This window comes from Pochonia chlamydosporia, chromosome 4 (genome assembly GCF_001653235.2).
Source record: "Pochonia chlamydosporia 170 chromosome 4, whole genome shotgun sequence".
NCBI lineage: Eukaryota > Fungi > Ascomycota > Sordariomycetes > Hypocreales > Clavicipitaceae > Pochonia > Pochonia chlamydosporia.
Genome location: NC_035793.1, coordinates 3,675,074 through 3,694,358, shown reverse-complemented (window position 1 = coordinate 3,694,358; position 19,285 = coordinate 3,675,074). Strand labels below are relative to the sequence as shown.

The window sequence follows — 19,285 nt, the reverse complement described above, 5'->3', positions numbered from 1 at the left end:
TCTTATTTATTAGACTAATAGTCTATTATAATTATTATCTTATAGCTTATAATTCTTAGCAATTAATTATTATATAATTAATATTTAGTTAGTAATTAATTATTAATTAATTAATTATACCTCTCTAGCATTATTATTCTCTTTTTTCTTAGATTCTTCTTCTTTCTAAGTAGTAGGCTTCTTTGTAATATTATAGCAGTTCTACTTTACTAGCTTAATATAGAAGTTCTAAGCTTTATACTTACAAGTTGCCTTAGTAGGTAGGCATTCTAATTAATTATTAATTAATTGCCTATTAATTCTATATTAGGATAAAATACTTACTAATATTAGCAGATTAATATCTAATGTATAGTTACTTTCCTTTAATTTTAGCATTAAGGTATATCTTTCTCTAGTTAATCTATATAAATTAATTAATTAGCAACTAATTTATAATAAATTAATAATTAATTTAATCCTTATATTGCCCTTATGATAGCCTAGACCACAAGATTTATATTGTGGGATGCTAGCTTCTATAAGCTCCTTAATGTTAAACTGCTTACCTAGCTTCTCTTCTTTGTCTTTTTTAGCCTTTTTAGCTAAGGCAGGTATAGCTGCCTTAAGGTATAGGTTGCTTATTTTAGCGCGTTCCCTAATAATAAATGCAAGAAGCTCCTTATAGTATACTATTTAATTAATTAATAAATAATTAGGAATTAATTCTAAATAGATAGAATATACTATAAATTTCCTAGGCTTCTATTATGCTGCTAGCACTCTTGTGCTGCACTGTAATCTCCTTCCTGTGCGCGCTATATATATATATCTTAAGGTTTAAATAGATACTAAATATAGTATCCTATAATTAATTAATAAATAATTAATAAGCAATATAAGAGGGGGAGAAACTCACGTAAAAGTATAGCTTATTATTACTAATTAGCATGCAGTAAAAGACCTCTCTAGGTAGGACAGTTACCACCTTATTACTATTTTTACCCTATACCTATTAGTAATTAATTATTAATTAATTAATAACTACTTATAGTAATCTTAAATAGAGGCAAGCACATCTAGCGCTTTTTAGTTAGGTTATTATTTTTATTAAGAATACCGCTAATGTAATCCTAATATGCTTTTAGCGAGTTTAGACTGCATCTAGGTATATAAGGCATTATAATTAATTAATAAGAGCTTGTAAAGTACTTATAAAATGCTTAAAAATTGCTTAATTTAGTAGTCTTAGCTTTATTGTTATATGGGTGTGTAAGTAGGAGAAGAAAGTAGGGGTCTATGGGAGAGAATTTATGCGCACCCTACTGTGGCGAGAGCGCGGCTAATTACAGCGCAGTGGAGCACGTGTCAGGTTAGTTGAGCTTTAGAGTAACTGTCGTATGAACTAGCTGAGCTAATATCGTGTTGTGTGCGCTCTCCTTTCAGGGCAGATAATTTTCGTCGCCACTTTGGGCCACGTCTCGCAGAACCTGATCCTTTGAGAGCTGTTGTCAGGTATTTTAAAAGCTCAACCATGGCTGATCTGTTTACACAGATAGCCTTCCAGGTACCTGATCTCCCTGCAGTTCCACGCGAAAGACAGACGCCACAAGCCAAACCTAAAAGACCAGCCATCCCCAACTACCAAGGTACTCGCTGCTCATGGTTCGCCGGAGGTCACTGTGAGCTCTGTAGGACGGGAAAGGCAGACCCAGTCGGGCACCTAGCTCCCGACATGGACTGTGGTGTCTGGACTCGGGTGCGGCCATTGACCTTCTGCCACCCAGACCGAACCCAACCTCTACAGGCCACATCAGCCAGTTTCTAATGGAGCAGATGGACCATGACATTTTTGTGGAGTTTCCGCTTCCCCATAGGGAGGTGGTGGACACTAGGTGGACTTGCACAGCGCCGAGGGATCCCTAGTCGGGACGTGCTCCCAATGCATTCCGTCGGGTGGTGATGTCGACATGTGCGAACGCTGGAGAAGGAGCAACGTCATCCTAATTGCTACTGGGCATCTCAGTCAAGGTTGTGAGTGTTCGTCGTGACCCTGGTTTGGTCTGTCGTTCATGCTCGTTGTCGGAGCATGAGCACCGTGGCATGCAAGTAATAAAAAAAAGTAAATGATATGTTGAGCAGACTGGGGAATGGCTTTGGTGGTAATCAAACTTGGCCACTTCAACAGCTCAAGTGCAAGGAAGGGTACATCTGAAAATCAGGACCGAGGGATTGATAGCCCGACACTTGTTTAAGAGTACAAGGGCAGTCGAGTGCGGCTGGTGAGTGGTTAACGGTCTAATCCCAGCCTCCCATGTACTCTTCATCGTGGGCCCTTGCCGCAAGATTACGTCGTGACCAGCAAGATGTACCAATTTGGGCGGGCCCTGCTCATCAAAGCATTGGCTGTCCCTGTCCGTCCCATGCTCCAGAGGTTAAAGGAAGGAGAATAAAAAAGGAAGAAAAAAATTACTCACTGTCTCGGGATGGATGCACACTGTAACAAAGGCTGATGGGTGGCCTGATGGTGAGGAGGTCCCTTGCGTTGGTGATGCTTGCCTTTACTACTCCGTGGTGGTACATGCAGTCTTTTGCTCCTGACAGAGATGCCGCTTCTCGTGCTTCTCGCTGGCGTGGAAAGGCCAGTGTACTTGACAATCAACTGGCTGGAAGGAGAGCATATCCATGATTAGTTCATTTTAGGGTCACCAAAGGCGCCAGCTGTGTTAGCAGGTGTGGAGTGCATTCTAGTAAAAGCGAACCGCTCCTGAAGAGCATGTTGATGCAGAGCTTGAGAATTTGAACTGACCATGCAGGCACTTGTTGGGCAATTTGGCAGGACCAAAGACCAGTCAGGTCAAGTCCAGTTCCCTAGTGCCGGCCTGAAGGAGCCACAGCCAGTCGCTGGCCGCCCCCCCAACCTCCAAGTTCCCATTTGGCCAGGGCCCTACAATTGTCAAGTCTTCTACATCATCTTCTTTTTTCCTTCTTCTCCTTCTCTCGCCATCCGGCTTCCCGACATCTTCGACCTCCGATGTGTCCGGCCGCATCGACCCGTCCTTGTGTTTGTTTCAGTGCCGTTCGTTTTCTGATGCTGTCGCCGTCCTTTTAATAATACCCCTTTACGGAGGCAGCGCCAGGAACCCATTTTCCCACCCACGAACCGCCCCCGAACTCCAGAGGACCCTCCAGGTCTGGCTTTCCGTCGACCCGCCCCCTTTCCTTGAGAGTGGAATCTTTGGCGGGAAAACGCGTCGCGTCACCGTCAAAAGTCAACCCACCTCCCGACGACGGCCTGCGCAACCTGCCTTCGAGAAAGTGCACGTCACGGAGTCGAATTTGTGAGGGAAAATAAAAAAGAGAATCAGTTGCAGGCGACGGGATCATCGTCTGCGCTGAATCTCACTTGGTAAGCTGGCAATTTTTTTTTTGTGGATTGCGCATTGAAGCTCAGGCATGCATGCAAGAATCGAGCACACAGAACAAGTATACTTGGGGGTGGCTGGAACTTTTTGCTTGTCGCATCTGGATTCGATAACTTGCTGAGCACGAAGAAGCTCTTCCTTGCCTGGGAGTTGAAGATGGAATTTTTTTTTAATCGAAACAAATAAATTTCACAAGCTAACCAATGCTTTTGTGTGCGCGCAATAGGTGCTTGTAAAGACGTCGCCATCAATTGCCTCGACAACTCCTGCTCCTCGTGCATCTGCACAGGAAGGAACTGGAGAACATCGGTCTCGACATCAATCACCGAGTTCCCCAGCCTTGTCGACCGCGTCTACAGCTGACGGCGAGGAAGAAGATATTGAGTCTTCTCCAGCCCTCCCTCCGCTTCCCGCGCCCAAGTTACCTGGACGGGTTGCGCAACTTTTGAGAACTCCGCCTTCTGAGTTTGGTGAAGAGAATCAATTTGGTACTGCTAGCTGGGGTTCCCCGTATCCTCGAACCGACCACAATCTACGTCGGCAGAGCTTCAGCAGTGAGCCTTCAGACGATTCGCCAATCCATCACTTGAACATCGACACCCCTTTTCTGCGACCGCAGCCAGGAGAAGACCCCATTGAGCAACAGCCACAGACAACCATCAGTGCTGCTGCTGCCGTTCTCGCCAATCGGGCTAGGAGACAACATAGGGGCCTCACTGAGGATTGGATTCGTACTCACACCACTGGTGTAGTAAACGCTGAACCAAGACATTGGTTCAGCGACGGAAGCGACAGCGAGCACTCTTCATTGAGCGGCTCACAATTAGCTTGGTTCGACGACAGCGATCCCCGAACCCCGAGGGCTGTCCAGAAGCCAAAGCCATCGTCGCGCAAATCGTCGTCTCGTCACCCACGACGACGATCAAGTATTGAAACTTTGAAACCCGAAGAACTTTCTGAGTTAGCAGCGGGTAAAAACATCAGCAACATGTCTGACGCAGAGCTTCAACAGACCTCTCGCGAGGTTGATCTCACACGAGATGATGCTTCTCCTATTGAGTCCCAGGAGGAGAGTGCGACGGGAGGGATCCCCGAAGACATCGGAACTGAAAAGACAAACGGAGAGGTTAAGCTCCCTTCAACCCCCATTAAGAACAAGGAAAAGCCATTGCCCAAAGAGCCTGCGATGACTCCTCGAATCAAGAAGAAAATTCCGTGGAAGGGCAAGAACATCATGGTTCTAGTACCCCGGGACGACCAGCGTGGTCGTGCAGGCGGCGCTCCCATGCCCCTTAGACCTGAAGATGTGGAAAAAATGTTTTCCTCATGGAAAGAGCTTGGCTACAGCGTTGAAGGGTTTGATCTCCTGGTTGAAGGATATCAGCCTCCTGGCACAGATGACTCTCAGAGCAGAGAAGATTGGCCTACGGATGCTGATATGGTCCGCGAGAGGTCAGAAAGAAGTTTCAAAGTCTTGTTGCCTGACTTGAATGGTGCGTTTATTTACAATCTTCTTATAGAACAGCTACTAATTCCTCTCTCTAGCATGGAAGAACTATGTCGATGAGCTTCAGGAAGCAAAACTACGAGCCCTAGGTGTTTCATTTGCCGAGGAGGAACCCCCAGAGCCTTCAATTTCTCCGCCAACGACCAATCCATCCAGACAGGCTTCAGTGCAGTATCCATCTCTGCCTTTTTCTCCCCCCATCCCAACATCTTCGGCTTCCAGCAACCACGGACTCCCGAGTTACCCATTCCCTGCACAGTTCCTCCCAGCATCCGCGAGCCCGGGTCTGCCACCTGGCTCATCTCCAGTGCCATTTGCTCCTGGAAAATTCAACCCTCGGCAGTCGATTTCTTTGCCAACTGGAAACTCGCCTTTCCAACTTGCCCAGTCGCAAGGTTGGTCAAACCCGGCTGGCATTTTGCAAGGATTGAGCCGCACTGATTCACCACTGGCCAACCTTAATGGCATTCTCTCGCCCCAGTCACCCTATGGCCTTGATGGCCTGCAACAGACTGCCAGCCCTGGATTCAACCCGCACCAGCGTCATCAATCTTTACAGTATTTCCCTCAGCAAATGGCGTCAATTGCTTCTCCACGCCTGCAGGATGTGCGAGAGGATGATGAGGAAAATTTGAGCAAGAGCCCATCCAAGACTCCAGAGCCAACTATGCACAACGGCGACAACTTGCAAGCCGAAATTGAAGATGCCGAATATCATCTGGAAGAGCAGCTTCGAAATCAGCTGGAACACGAAGACTACAATCCCCAATCAGCGGAGACTAAGCCTTTTGCCCCGATGCATAACCGGGATGCCTCATCACAAGGCCTTACGATAGCCGAACGTTTTGCTAATGAACCCGGCAAGCCAATGGAGTTGCACCATCCCAGACCTCACTCTAGGGGACATTCATTGACGCAGACCTTTTACCAAGAACAACTTGATGAGCGTGGCCTTGGTCAACTGGGTTCCTTGAAAGAGCTTCCAGAGACACAGAGAGATGAGAATGAAGCCGAAGAGATCGAGACGAACCCCAGCAACTTGGGCACGCCCGTACAAAATTTCGATTTCGAGGCTGCCTTTGGACAACACCAAAAGTCCTTGTCCACTGTTAGCAACCCCTGGCAAGAGCAGGAGTCTGTTGCTAGCAGCACGAGACGATCCAGTCATGGCAGCAAACCATCCATGTCCAAGCTCAATGTCCAGGCTCCCGAATTCAAATTCAACCCCACGAGCTCGTTCACTCCAGGCAGCATGTACAACTTCTCAGCAGGTGGCTTCCAGCCGGCTGTGTTCCAAGCCGGCATTGGTAGCGACAGCACACAGCCCTTGGAGACAATTAATCCCGTGCCACAGTTCGGCGCTTCCAAGATGCACGCCAGCGCACCATCGTTTTCTCCTGGTCAAGGTGTCTTCAGCTTTTCCTCATCTGGACCAAAGTTCCGACCAGATGCCCCGTCATTTACTCCTTTCCAGTCGCTTGGTGGTGGCTCCAGCCTCGGACGCGGTCACACTGCGCGCCAAGATTCCATCTTTGGCAACATTTCCATTCCTGCCCAGGACATTGTTCCCCCCGCAAAGAAATCCAAGGCCATTCCTATCATCAGACCTTCTAGCAGATCGTCTGCCCAATCTCCCCATCCTAAGGAGGAGGATGGGCCTCAAGATGGCCCTGATGGCCGCTTGGCTGATGAATCCAGAGTCAAACGTGCCAAGAGTGCGGTCCCGGATGGTGATTCAATGCCTACGTTTGCTGCTCGACCCGATGAGGAGGACGAGGGCAGCAAACCTGATGAATCTAACGGCGTGAAGGATGATAGTCACAGCGCCGCAGAAGATGGGTCCGTGGATGGTGACCAGACCCAACCTGGGGACACTTCACTGTCTTCAATCATTACTTCAGATCAAATTGATACCAAGGCAACCACGGCTGCTCCGTCTGAAACATCACCTGCCGAACAGATGGCCAGAAACTTTTCACACTTTGAGTTCGATCCCACGGTTGCATCTCAAGAGCTCCCGCCGACTGGAATATTCAGAAACAAGGGCAAAGGAAGCGAAGAACGTAAGTCGCTCTCGGCCACAGCTATGCCTTTTATTCCCGGGGGAGCGTCCCCTGCCGCCCAACTGCCAAGCAGCATAAATGGCAGTGACAAGGAAAGAGATTCTGCTCAGGAAACACCAGTACAAGAAGCCGTCAGCGAAGAACCTACGCCTCAGGCTCAGGCTCCCCGTGTTAAACTCACTCCCAAGCCTAGAGGTCTTGCCGCATCGCGATTTGCTAAGCCCCAGTCGCCGGTTCCTGTTCAAGAGCCTGGTATTGTTCAGTCGATTGAGAATGAACCCAAACCGGTCTCGATGCCAGTGGCGGATACTGCTCCCGCAGTCTCACAAGATCAGCCTTTGGTAGATGTTGGCGATGATCGCGAGATGACATTCGAAGAAATCGATGCAGTCATGCAGCAAATGGAGACAGATCCTTCCATGGGCGTCAACAAGACGCTGGAGAATTCGAACTGGCAGTCGCAGCTGGCTGATGGATTGAAATTCCCCCCTGTTGAAGTACTTCAGCAGCCGGCTCAGCAGTTCTCCGGGGATGGCACAAGCTCTACTCCTCGCCAATTCAATGCTATTCCCACTTCCACCCCCATGCTGAGCACCGAGTTGGAAGATCCATTTGTAGATCCGCCTATCAGCCCGCGCTCTCCAGAGCCCGCCAACGAGTTCGACGACCCTGAGATTGCAAGTGAACAGGCTAGTGACTGGGAAGGCGCTTTCACCGAAGACGAACATGACAAGCTGGAAAACCGAGCTCACTTCTTTGATGGCAGGGTCAATGAGGTCGTTGGCACATTATTGGCTTCCCGACTGGAACCTCTTGAGAGGACGCTGGCTGCTATCCAAGACAGCATCTCTGCCAAGAATCGCCGCAACCAGTCAACGAGGCGTGAGGTTCGCAGCATATCGGGCGACATGCAGGAGAGCGACGCCGACGACGAGGATGAAGAGCCTGCTCCCCAACGCTCTATGAGCCCCCGTCGTGACCGCAGAATGGAACATATCCGCTTGGCTGTTACCGAAGCCTTTGCTGCCCAACAGCGCAATCAGCCTCTTGCCCCCGCTGCTGAAAAAGAGTTGCCAGTGAATGACCACTCCGCGGTCATGCAGGCGCTCGAGGAAATGAAGGAGCATTTGACGGCCAGTCTGAAGGCTTCAATGTCGAGCGAAGACAAGGAAAGCGCAGCAAGAGATCGCGAGCTACTTACTCCCGGCCCCGATGAGCACGCCCAGCACAAGATCAATGAGCTTCAGTCTATGATGATGGATCTTGCAGAACGACTCTCCAACGAGCAAAAGAAGTCGGAGAAGGAAATCGCTGAACGTCGTGCGGCGGAAGATGCCGGGGCGGAGTTGAACCGAAAACTCCAAGCTGCCGAGACGCGTGTGGAGGTGGAAATTATCAACCGCAGCGTCTTTGATCAAAGAGTCGCAGATCTTGAAGAACGCCTGAGACTTCAAGAAGATAAGAATGAGGAAGAAGTCAAGAACCGTCGCGCTGCTGAAGATAGACTCTCGGAAGTGCAACGACTTCTTCGAATTTCCTCCGAGGAAGAGAGTCGCCTTCGCGATGTGGTTGACGAGAAGGACACGAGAATCAAGACTCTTGAGCAGTCTGGCGGCAAGAATGCTATGCGCATGACCCTTCTCGAGGCTGCCCAAACCAACTCGACCAAGACTCAAACCGAAATGACGAACAAGTTCAATGTTCTGGACGCCGACTTGAAGGCAGTTCGACAGGACAACAACCACTGGCGAGCAGAAGCGGAGAGAGCCGATGAGACTGCACGACGCCATGCTGGGGAGCTCGCTCATACTATGAATGAGAATAAGCACTTGCAGAAGTCGCTTAACACGCTCACTGCCCAGCTTGAAGAGAATGAGAGACTTCGTGAATCATGGCGGTCCAAGTTCTTGTCCCTGCAGGAAGACATGGGCAAGGCTGCTCGAGAGGTCGCCGAGGAAAATGCTCGCCACATCAAGAAGGACCAGGCTATGTTGGCTAGACAAGAGGTCCTCGAGGCTAGATTACAGGCCGAGGCCAAGACTCGCGAGCGACTAGAAGTGGAAATGGAACGTCTGCAAGAGAATGAGAGATCCGGCATGCGAGCCGTCAACGAATGCAAACGTCTGGAAATCTTGCTGGGCGAGCTCCGAACCGAGAACCACAAGCTGCAACAAGCTGCTTCGCGCTACCAGCGTGAGTTTGAGGAAGCAAGAGAGTCGGGCGCCAGCGAAGTCAAGCGAACTCGCATGTCTCTGCAAACCGAAATTGATGCCGCAAACAACCAGGTCAACGTCATTCGCGAGGAACTAGAGGAGCAGAACTCCAAGCTCCGAACCGAGCTCGACCACGTCAAACTTGAGGCCGACACCGCCAAGGCCCAGAATGAGATGCTGCTGGAGGACGCCCAAGCCACCAAGGCTGCAGAGCTGGAGGCAGCTGAACGCAAACACCAGAATGAGATCGAAGATTTGCAAGCCCGATACGAACGCCGCGTCAACAACGCGAACGAGGATGCCTCTCGTACCGAACAACAACTCCTCGAGCGACTCAGTCTCTCATCCTCAAAGATTGAGCACCTTCAGGATCGCATTATGCATCTCGAAGACAAGTTGGAGATTGCCAAGGAAGCTGCCGCTGCCGCCGCGGCTGCAGCTAAGTCGGCTGGAATCGAGCCTGCGGCCGCAGCCATCGTTTCTCAACCCAGACAGGTGTCGAAATCGCTTGAGGCGCCCGAGAAGATCTCCCCTCAGGCTCTTCGAGAGTCCATCATGGTTCTTCAGGAGCAGCTTCAGGCCCGCGAACAGCGAATTGAGGAGCTTGAGCAGACCCTTTCCAAGGCTGACCCTGACGCTTCTGTCAAGATTTCAAAGCGTGATGATGAAATCAGCTGGCTGCGTGAGCTCCTTGCTGTGAGACACGGTGATCTCCAAGACATCATCACGGCTCTATCTGGCGACCACTATGACCGTGATACCGTCAAGGACGCGGCCATCAGACTCAAGGCGAATCTGCAAATGGAAGAGCAGGAACGGGAGAGGGCAATGAACGGAGGTTCAGCTATCAGCTTGCCCAACATTGCCCAAAGCATCCAGGCCGCCACACCCCGTGTTGCTCAGACCATTGGGCCAATTGCTGCTGCTTGGGGAAACTGGCGTAAATCAAGCCAGCCAAGCTTCCGTACCATTTCTGGAGTCTTGAGTTCGCCAGCTGGCGGAAGCAATGCCACGCCTTCTAAGAGCAGAAGTGGCCCATCATCCCAAAACAGTTTGCTCAGCGGGCTCTTGACACCCCCAGCCTCTGGTCTGCGGCAAACACCAACTTCAGACAACAGACCGCAGCCCACTGCTTTCTCTAGTACCGGTCGTCGCTACACCGCACAAGGAAGCAGCTCCCTGGATCGTGACCGAAGAGAGTCCAACAGCTCTCGAAGGTCAGAGAAAATGCCAGCCGGCCCCAATACACCCCCACGTCACCAAGAGCGTGCTGAACAACCCAGAACGCCGCCTATGATGCGCCAGAGCGGATATGATTCCGACGCTCAACCTGGCGACTTTGATGATCATGATTTCTTCGAAGAAGACTGAGCCCATACATTTCTGTATTCCCAAATATAACGAACGACTGGCGGATAAAACCTATTGAGGGGCTGGCTGGCATGACTGGAGCAACTGGGATCATATGATTACACAACTGCTACAACTGTTTTTTATTACCAAACTTTTTCCTTTTTCCTTTGTCTTTCTATTTCAGCAAGTAAAATGGGCTGGCTTATTATATGTATATGTGCTTGATTGCGACGCACTTGTTTGAAGAAATGGCTCTTACACCAGACTGCGAATCCTACCCCTAGAAAGATACCCCCCCTTTGGATGTTATTTTATCGATTCGCGCGTTGAAAAAGGAAACGGCCGGCCGCAGACGAGAACCACAGATTGAAAAGAAAGCACAGCAGAAAATCAACAGAAAAAAAGAAAAGAAAGTATACATGATGTTCTACAGCGTCTGTTGAATGGTGGAGGATTTTGCGTTTGCATTTTTATTCTTCGATACCATTCTAAACGAGCTACCCTTTTTAAACTTGTTTCTTGTTTCTTATGTATGTCCTTGTCGTTTCTTATGCATAGCGAATGTGGAAGGGTGAAAAAACTGGACACTCGTTGGAGATGGTCTGTGGCTAGAGCCGGTACATAGTAATAATCTACACTCCAATTGCCATTGTATGTGTGCCATTGTACGTTTCACATCGACAGTACAATGTGTGACCTATTCCGTGTTGGGGAGACATTCATCCATCATGCTAACATTGGTCCTACTCCAACTATACTTTGGGTATTCACATCCATTACAAGGTCTACTTAATTACTACTCAACAACTTCTCCACAGCCCATTTAACACTGAAATTTCTCAAGTCGGAATAATGCTGTCCTACACCGACAAACAGGACCGGCACGTTGGTAGCGTGGACGAGACTGACTAGAGTGCCGACCATGTCGCCTACAGTGTCGCACTTGGAGATGATGAAGCCATCGAGGGTGCGGACCGAGCCGAATGCCGCGTTGAAGTTGCGAGCTTGGGCGACAGAGTCTGTCCCTACAAGAGCCTAGAGAGTGTTAGGTTTTGATTGGATCAAAGGGGGCGTCAGCAAAGCAAAAGACATACCTCGCCAACCATGAGAATCTTGTCTGGCTGAGCAAACTTGGCGAATTTCTCCAATGAAGACATCAGTCGCTGATCGTTGTGCCGTCGGCCCGCCGTATCAATAAGCACAACGTCAAAGCCCTCTTGCGCAGCATGGGACACTGCGTCCTTGGCCACAGTCGCGGCATCCTTGCCGTATCCCTTCTGGTACAGCTCAACTTGCCCGCCCTCTCGGACAGTCAATTCCTTGAGGTTGCGAACATGAACTGCCAGTTGCTCGACGGCTCCTGATCGGAAGGTGTCGCCCGCAGCAATGAGGACCTTGTATTTGTTTTGGAGGAGGAAGAAGCAGATCTTGGAGAGATTGGTGGATTTACCTACCCCGTTGACACCGACGATGGAGATGACATAAGGGCGGGCTTTGCGGAGTGAAGTGGCGGGAGGTGCAGTGACGGAGTCGATATCGCGGAGGAGATCGAGAGATGAGGTAGGTGTAAGCATTTTGGTCAGAGAAGATTCCATGGCGGTTTGAATCTTGGAGGTGATGCTTTCAAAGTTGCCAGTCTTGACGCCGACGAGCTCCTTTTCGACTCCTTCGCAGAGACGCACAGCAGCTTCACGGGCTACGTTCTTGCGTAGAAGATGCTCTTCCATTCCCTTCATAGCCTTGTCGAGATCCTCCTTGGTCAGGGTCTTGCCTCCAACAACGTTTCGGAACATGCCACTGAGGGCATTGACTCCTGTGCCTAAGAGACCAGACCTGGTTTCTGACTTGGCTGCTGCAGCGGCCTTTTCAGCTTCTGCAGAGGCAAGCATGCTGTGAACTTCATCTCCAAGGTCCTTTAGAACGAATTTACCCCTGGTAGACGTTCCCCATGTTGATGCGTCAACAGCGTCCAAAGCGCTGGAGCGGCCTACGGTGTCTGCCTCCGGGTCACTCGTAGGGTTGGCGGAATAGTCGAGTTGCACATCTGTATCGTCTTCGTCGGCAAAGCCGTCTGCATCCCACTTCCGTCCCTTCTTGGGTCCCTTGGCGCCCTTCTTCTGTTTACTTGAGGCTTCGTCTCCTGAGGATGCTGGTGCAGATGTGGAGTGTTTGGCCTTGCGGGCTCGCCTAGACATTTTTGCGACTGGGCCAGCTTTGGCCACTAACAAGTTGTTGGTGCCTGGAGTAGACGGCCGTGAAGTATTAGGTGTAAGTACAGGGCTCGAATCGTTTGAAAACCCTTCGTCCTGCCCGCCATTGACATTGCGCCCCCGGTACGTCAGGCCAGCAACAGAGCGGCTGTCGCCGTAGGACCCGGCAGGTTGCGCTTTCGGATTAGATGCGGTCGAGGTATCAAGCTCGTGTAGTTGTTGGTCAAAGTAGTTATCGAATCCGGTACACTCAACAACAGTTGTATGTGGTTTCTTGAGCTGCTCTCCGTACAGATTGACAAAGATGGTCTTGATATTGTCGACAAGCTTATCGACCCATGACAGGTGTAGCAGAGATCGATAGACAGCCTGGGAAAGCGGTATGTAAGCAAAAAGCAACGACCTAATTGCGATCCTGGTAGAGAATATTGGAGTTGCAACAGCGTACTTACCACAAAGATGACGCCCAGTTCCTTTACCACGGTCCATTTTAGAGTGTGTTGGTCGTACTTGTATGGAGGATTTGTCGCAGCCGACTGCGAGTCCCTCAATGCTGAACTGCCACTTTTTTCTTCAATGAATGTGTCGGAAATGAAGTTGTTCACAATAGACGAGTTGATGGGGGCATATGTCCTTGACCAAAGGACCACGCCGTTGGTGGTGATGATTTCGAAAGTGTCCAACATGGTGGCGATGCGCCGTGATCCAAGCTCTACAGGACTTGACAGGAGTCACAGCAAGAGACGGCGGGCGCAGAGGGAGAAACCGACGCTCGAGGAAAAGGAGAGAGTAGAGAAAGAAGAAGAAAAGAATTTGTGCCCATCAATGTTGGGCCAGACTCGGTCCAAGATGTCGGAAGACGGACGGACTGACAGACCAGACCAAAGACAGGCCACTTTCGAAGGTCGCGGCCCGGTCGTCACAGTCGGCAAGTCGGACTCGCCGTTCCTGCCAGTCTGGCCGCCGTTCGGCCACCAGGGTCCACAGCTTCAGAGCTTGGAAGCACTGATTGATAGCCAAGTCAAGCCCCAGACAAGACCACATCACGTGGAGCAATGGGCAACTTGTCCTCTTGTCCTCTTGTCCTTGGTGTGCTATTTGGCTCGCAATGCGCACAGCCACACGTCGAAGCTTCTCAGCTGCCGCTCAAGCCACAGAGGGATGACGGAGACGCGACGCTGCAAAGCCCAAAGCGACCACATTTCCTGATCCCAGCCTCAGAGACATTAAAGTCAAGGTGTTTGCCTGTGATTTTAGCTGCATCATAACCGACCACAGCTTCGCCCTCTTCCACACAACTTGGTCACGCTTTGCAATATCTACAATCGATCACCTCTCCACCCCGTCCTTCGACTGCAACCTCCAAAAATCTCAAAAACACATCGTCGCCACCATGCAACGGGGGACATATGGGCAGTCACCCCCGTTGCACCATCCCGTTCCGCAACATGTTTCTACAGTCCCCCAGCTCAGATCACCACCTCCGCCGCCTGGTTCTGCGCAATCAATGGGACAAGCATATGGCGGAGGAGGTACACCATACCAGCAACAGGGCGGTAGCAGCGGCAACGTCTTTGGCGCCTACGGACAGTTCATGAACGACCCGACAGCACAGGTCGCTGCGCAATTTGGTCAAACTGCTTTTAAGCATGGCCAGGAATACGTCGAGCAGAATGTGTGTTATAAGTTATAGAAAAATACCTTGGGAAGCTTTTATGCTAACAGCATGACAGATTGGTCGATATGTCAACGTCTCTGCGTTGAAACACTACTTCAACGTCTCCAACTCCTATGTCGTCAACAAACTATTCCTCGTCCTATTTCCCTGGAGGCATAAACCTTGGTCGCGCAAGCAAGCTGTTGGCGCGAACGGACAAGAGGGCTGGTACTTGGCTCCTCGCGAGGATGTCAACAGCCCCGACATGTACATTCCAGGTAGGATAGCTCTCTGGTCGATCCGGTCCTCAAAGTGTGGACGCTGACAGATGTTGTAGTCATGGCCCTCGTCACATATATTCTCCTCTCAACTCTGATTGCCGGTCTCAAGGGCCAGTTCAAACCCGAGTTGCTAGGATATACCGCCACCACTGGCATGGTCGTAGTGATTGTCGAGATTGTCGCCCTGAAACTGGGATGCTATCTGTTGAGCATTTCAAGCCAGTCTCAACTACTCGATCTCATCGCCTACTCTGGCTACAAATTCGTCGGCATCATTGTCACTATTGTGGTGGCTGAGATTCTCAACGGCGGCAAAGGAACCGGTGGTTGGATTGGCTGGGCCGTGTTTCTCTACACCTTCTTGGCTAATTCGTTGTTCTTGGTACGTTTACCCATCTACCACGATGCTGGGAATGTCAATATTACTTGAAAGCTAATGCGTCGACTAGATGCGATCGTTACGATACGTCCTTCTCCCCGAGACGTCTAGCAACACTGGCGGTCCAATGCAGACAGACTCACGTGCAAAGCGCAACCAGCGCACGCAGTTTCTCTTTTTCTACTCGTACATTGTTCAGCTCTTCTTCATGTGGCTACTCACAATGGGAATTTAAACTCTTTATCTGTAGGGAGTTTGGGCCGGTTGGAATGAAATGGGGGGTTAGGGAGTGACCATCTTTGAGGACTATGGATAATGAACCAAGGGCAGCAACGGCGGTAGTTGATGTGAAAGTGGCCAAGCATATATCACGACAAGCAGACTCGCGATGCTATAAATCTAGCCGGTGAAGAGGTCAATCACTGGATTTCATAAAACATAATACCAGACGAAAGCAAAAGTAAACTATACTAAAACAAGTCGCAATGAAGCCACATAAGCCATAATGCAAAATACAAGATGAACAGAACACCTCTCCCACACATACCACCCTATGAACCCACGGCCCTGTCGATCCCTCACATCAATTCATCACTCCGCCTCGTCCAAGCGTAACTGAAACAATTCATCCTCCAAATCCTACGGCACAAACCGCGTTCACGTTTCGAAAACAACCCCCTAGCCCAAACCACCCGCGCCACTTCACCTCCCATCCCCCACCACGTGACGCTAGCAATATAATTTATAAACCGATATACCAGACCTCACAATCTTCAACTCCAAACCTCCAAATCGCCAACCCGTCAAAATGGCCCGCCATCCAATCTTCTCAGCGACCCTCCAAGCCGCCCTCCTAGGCGCAACATCCAATATCCTAGCCCAACTAATTGACGCCTACAAAACCAACGTCAGTTCGCCCATATCCCCTCCACCTATAATACTAACAAAGCCCAGAAACCATTCGAAGTAAACTGGATCCCAGTCTTCCAATTCCTCATGTTCAGCATCATTAGCACACCCCCCAATTTCCTATGGTACGCTCCCCCCGTTAAACAAATTCTTCAAATATTGACCATTTTGCAGGCAAGATTTTCTGGAATCCTCCTTTCCAGCCCGCTCAAAAGGCGAGCTCAGTCTGCGCAACACACTATGGAAATTCGCACTAGATCAGACCATTGGCGCAGTTTTCAACACCCTCTTGTTCAGTGTGTACATTCACTCTATCCAGCTGGCTATGCCGGATGCCCCCCGCATTACGAGCTTCACCAAGGCGACGGGGTATTGGATCTCGCCGGGGGTGATTGACTTTGCGGCGGTGGACATGGGCGTGGTGTGGGAGGCGGCGTTGGGGGAGTTTTGGGATATTGTTCTGGCGGGGATGAAGCTTTGGCCCGCGGTGAGCCTGGTGAATTTCACGCTGGTTAAGACTGTTGAGGGGAGGAATTTGGTGGGCTGTGTGGCGGGACTGGGATGGGGGATTTATATGAGCATGATTGCGGCGAGGGAGTAGTTGAGATGTTGGATTGGAGTCGGTGCTGTAGGGAAGTCTGTAAGCTAGAGGATAGGTCTTGGATACTTGATGAGACATGGCACTTGGGGTTCCAGGCATCAGGACGCATTTTCTCAGATAGATAGAGTTAAAGACACATGTTCGCTTATTCTCGCTAGACCATACACTTTAGAGGATATTAAGACGCTATACAAATTGTGGGCAAGATACACCACTGATGCCTCCGAGTCCTTCACAAGCCAAATTCGTCAATGCGTTCGGAGGCAAAATTGTCAACGCCAGTGAAATCCAGCAGGGACCGCAAATCACCAGAACTGCCCGCCTCCTCCACCTCGTCTTCGTAGAGAGTGACAGTGTCAGAAATGCTTGGCGTTGATGCCCTCGACCAGTTCGAAGAAACCTTGGACGAAACAGACGCGGGTGACGTTGATAAATAAGGATTGGGATCGAACTCGATTGCTTCCGGATTAAGCTGAAAGGGACTAATATCAGAAGCTGGGGACGATACTCGTTGTGGGGACTGCGAGTTCCGTTTCCTTGATATGAACCCTCCAGGAGTAGGGTCAAAGTCCTGTTCCTCAATTGCCCAATTTGGCTGCGCGTCTATCCAAGCGTTGATTCCTGGTTGATGATAAGACGAACTATCGACCAATTCTGCTATGTCAACTCGATTGGAATCTGGTGACGGCACGCTATGGTGAAGTACGGTTTGATTGCCGTCAGATGTAAGTGAATTTGTGCGGCAGAGAGTAAGTTCAGCCTCAGCCTCCGGCATCAATACCTCCTCAATGGTGTCGGCTGAAGGTCGTAGAAACCAGTCGGGTATTGGAGCAGATGCGGGTATATTAAATAGTTCCAATAGCGCATCTGCTACATCGTACCAATACATGAGCCACGGCCGCATTGTCCACATGGTGTCTTCGCTCAATACAGAACTCATCATGTCATTTGAGAAGTTGTAAATAGTTGCAAGAACCCAGCGTAAATCTTTGGGCAGACCGTCGATGGACTGGACTATACACGACCAGGCTCTGGCAACCTTGAAAAGGTGATCACCTCCTGGTTCCAAAGGGCGAAGGGCCTTGAAAACTCCCATGAGATCAATGTCTTTGCAGCAGGGTTGGTAAGCCATGGAGCCAGCAAAGGTACGGAACTCCAAGAGTTTCATATTGGGGTATCTGGTGTGAGGAATCAAAGTCGTCCCAAGCTGTCTGTAGGTTGGATCGTCCCTCGGTATCTCGTCAAGTACGTCGTTGGCGATCCTTGGTGGAGGTTCAAAGGGGTTCATGAACAACCCTGGGAACGCCTGCCACTAGCTCTCACTATCTTCTGCTCGTACCCGGTCAATCTCTGCTATAAGCTCTTCGATGCTTTCTCCAACATGGGATAAGTATTCAAGTTGAGAAGACATGACGGCGTCGATGTCCAGCTTGGGTACCCAGTGGGCATCGGGTGCTCTGTCGTAGAATAAAAGGGCACACTCGCCACAAAATGGCTGGTAAGAGTGGGCGAGTAGATGAAATGTATGATATCTGCTGTGAGTTGGGCAGAAATACTAATTCAGACCTCGGCAGGATGGTTGCTCGTGCTGAACTGGGATGCCCTGGTCAGTGTTGTTGTCAAGTCGAAAACATCGTCCACGGCATGCCGGCAGGCGTATTGTGCCCTCTGGGGACATATTTGGAGCAGAATGAGCCATGAAGATGCTGGGGAAAAAAAATGAACCAGGCGATTTCAAAAGAAGAAGCAAAAGCAAAGATCAGGCAGTGAGCGACAGCGAGGATGCTGATAGCAGAACGTCCAAGTGTTAATGGCTGTTGGATTGAATTTGGTGAGAAATGTTTACTCTGTCTTTGTCACGGCAGAAAAAAAGACATGATCCATGGTCTTCGCACCTTCCTTTTTGAAATGTGAACAGAACGATCTCAACGGAATTTATTTCTCCAGCTGAGTGCAAGCGAGGCAATGGCGACATGACATGCTGACCGGATAAAACCGTCTGAGAACCAGAGGTGGCTACGGCTAAAGGAATTATTGTCTGCTGGCTTCGGCAGACGATGATCATAGTTGCATGTTATAAGTCAGTCCACCAGTGGTTTTTCAGCGGGAATGCAAGTCATTTTGAGGCTTCACATTATCTGGTGGCTTTTCAGGTCATCAGACAGGGATGAGTACAGTTTGACGCTTCCCAGCCTGTTTCAGTCCCTGTTGAAGGCTATATTTTGCGCCGAATGTAGCGTTAACATGGGACATCACCATCGAATCTATTGCAATTTCACCATGGAGCATTTGTTTACTTCCCTTTCTGCAACGGCTGGCATATTCGGTAGCATCGTGTGGTAAATTACTAATGCCGGTGTATACCGAAACCGAGATTCCGAGACGGCCGTTGTGATGGCGAAAATCCACCAGTTGCAGAGTCGGAATTGTGCCGCAATGGAGCTTCCGGGCAAGTGAGAGTTCCTTGTCGGGGCAGGAACGGTTGGAGACATGGAGCTTCGCCTCGTCTCTCAGTCCAGCCAGCAGCGGGGGAGGGGCAGCCAGAGGGACGAGACCAGACCGACCAGACCAGACCATGATCAAAATCCCACATCCAATCCAATCCAATCCAATCCAAGTCATCCAAATTCCCCCATGTTGCTCTTTTTACCAATCAATGCCAATAGGACCAAGACACTCCGCAAGTACATAAGTACGGACATTACTCC

The 19,285-nt window shown here is 50.0% G+C and overlaps 5 protein-coding genes across 5 annotated transcripts; 3 read left to right on the top strand and 2 right to left on the bottom strand.

The window, feature by feature from the left end:
- Positions 1 to 1,513: 1,513 nt before the first annotated feature.
- On the top strand, positions 1,514 to 10,558 carry VFPPC_08505 (myosin class II heavy chain (MHC); the record flags this gene model as incomplete). The annotated part of the gene is made up of 3 exons (XM_018287202.1): positions 1,514 to 1,546; positions 3,631 to 4,897; positions 4,950 to 10,558. The coding sequence occupies 3 exons, from the start codon at positions 1,514 to 1,516 to the stop codon at positions 10,556 to 10,558; spliced, it is 6,909 nt and encodes a 2,302-aa protein (XP_018144125.1).
- Positions 10,559 to 11,329: 771 nt separating this feature from the next.
- Positions 11,330 to 13,436, bottom strand: VFPPC_08504 (signal sequence receptor alpha subunit; the record flags this gene model as incomplete). The annotated part of the gene is made up of 3 exons (XM_018287201.1): positions 11,330 to 11,575; positions 11,635 to 13,119; positions 13,203 to 13,436. The coding sequence occupies 3 exons, from the start codon at positions 13,434 to 13,436 to the stop codon at positions 11,330 to 11,332; spliced, it is 1,965 nt and encodes a 654-aa protein (XP_018144124.1).
- Positions 13,437 to 14,143: 707 nt separating this feature from the next.
- Positions 14,144 to 15,302, top strand: VFPPC_08502 (ER to golgi transport protein Yif1; the record flags this gene model as incomplete). Its single annotated transcript, XM_018287200.1, has 4 exons — positions 14,144 to 14,425; positions 14,484 to 14,685; positions 14,745 to 15,070; positions 15,138 to 15,302. 4 exons carry the CDS (start codon positions 14,144 to 14,146, stop codon positions 15,300 to 15,302), a joined length of 975 nt encoding a protein of 324 aa, XP_018144123.1.
- Positions 15,303 to 15,875: 573 nt separating this feature from the next.
- VFPPC_16105 (hypothetical protein) lies at positions 15,876 to 16,577 on the top strand (the record flags this gene model as incomplete). The annotated part of the gene is made up of 3 exons (XM_018293858.1): positions 15,876 to 15,974; positions 16,022 to 16,101; positions 16,151 to 16,577. The coding sequence occupies 3 exons, from the start codon at positions 15,876 to 15,878 to the stop codon at positions 16,575 to 16,577; spliced, it is 606 nt and encodes a 201-aa protein (XP_018144122.1).
- A 232-nt stretch (positions 16,578 to 16,809) lies between these two features.
- Positions 16,810 to 17,745, bottom strand: VFPPC_08501 (hypothetical protein; the record flags this gene model as incomplete). Its single annotated transcript, XM_018287199.1, has 1 exon — positions 16,810 to 17,745. One exon carries the CDS (start codon positions 17,743 to 17,745, stop codon positions 16,810 to 16,812), a length of 936 nt encoding a protein of 311 aa, XP_018144121.1.
- Between the last annotated feature and the right edge of the window lie 1,540 nt (positions 17,746 to 19,285).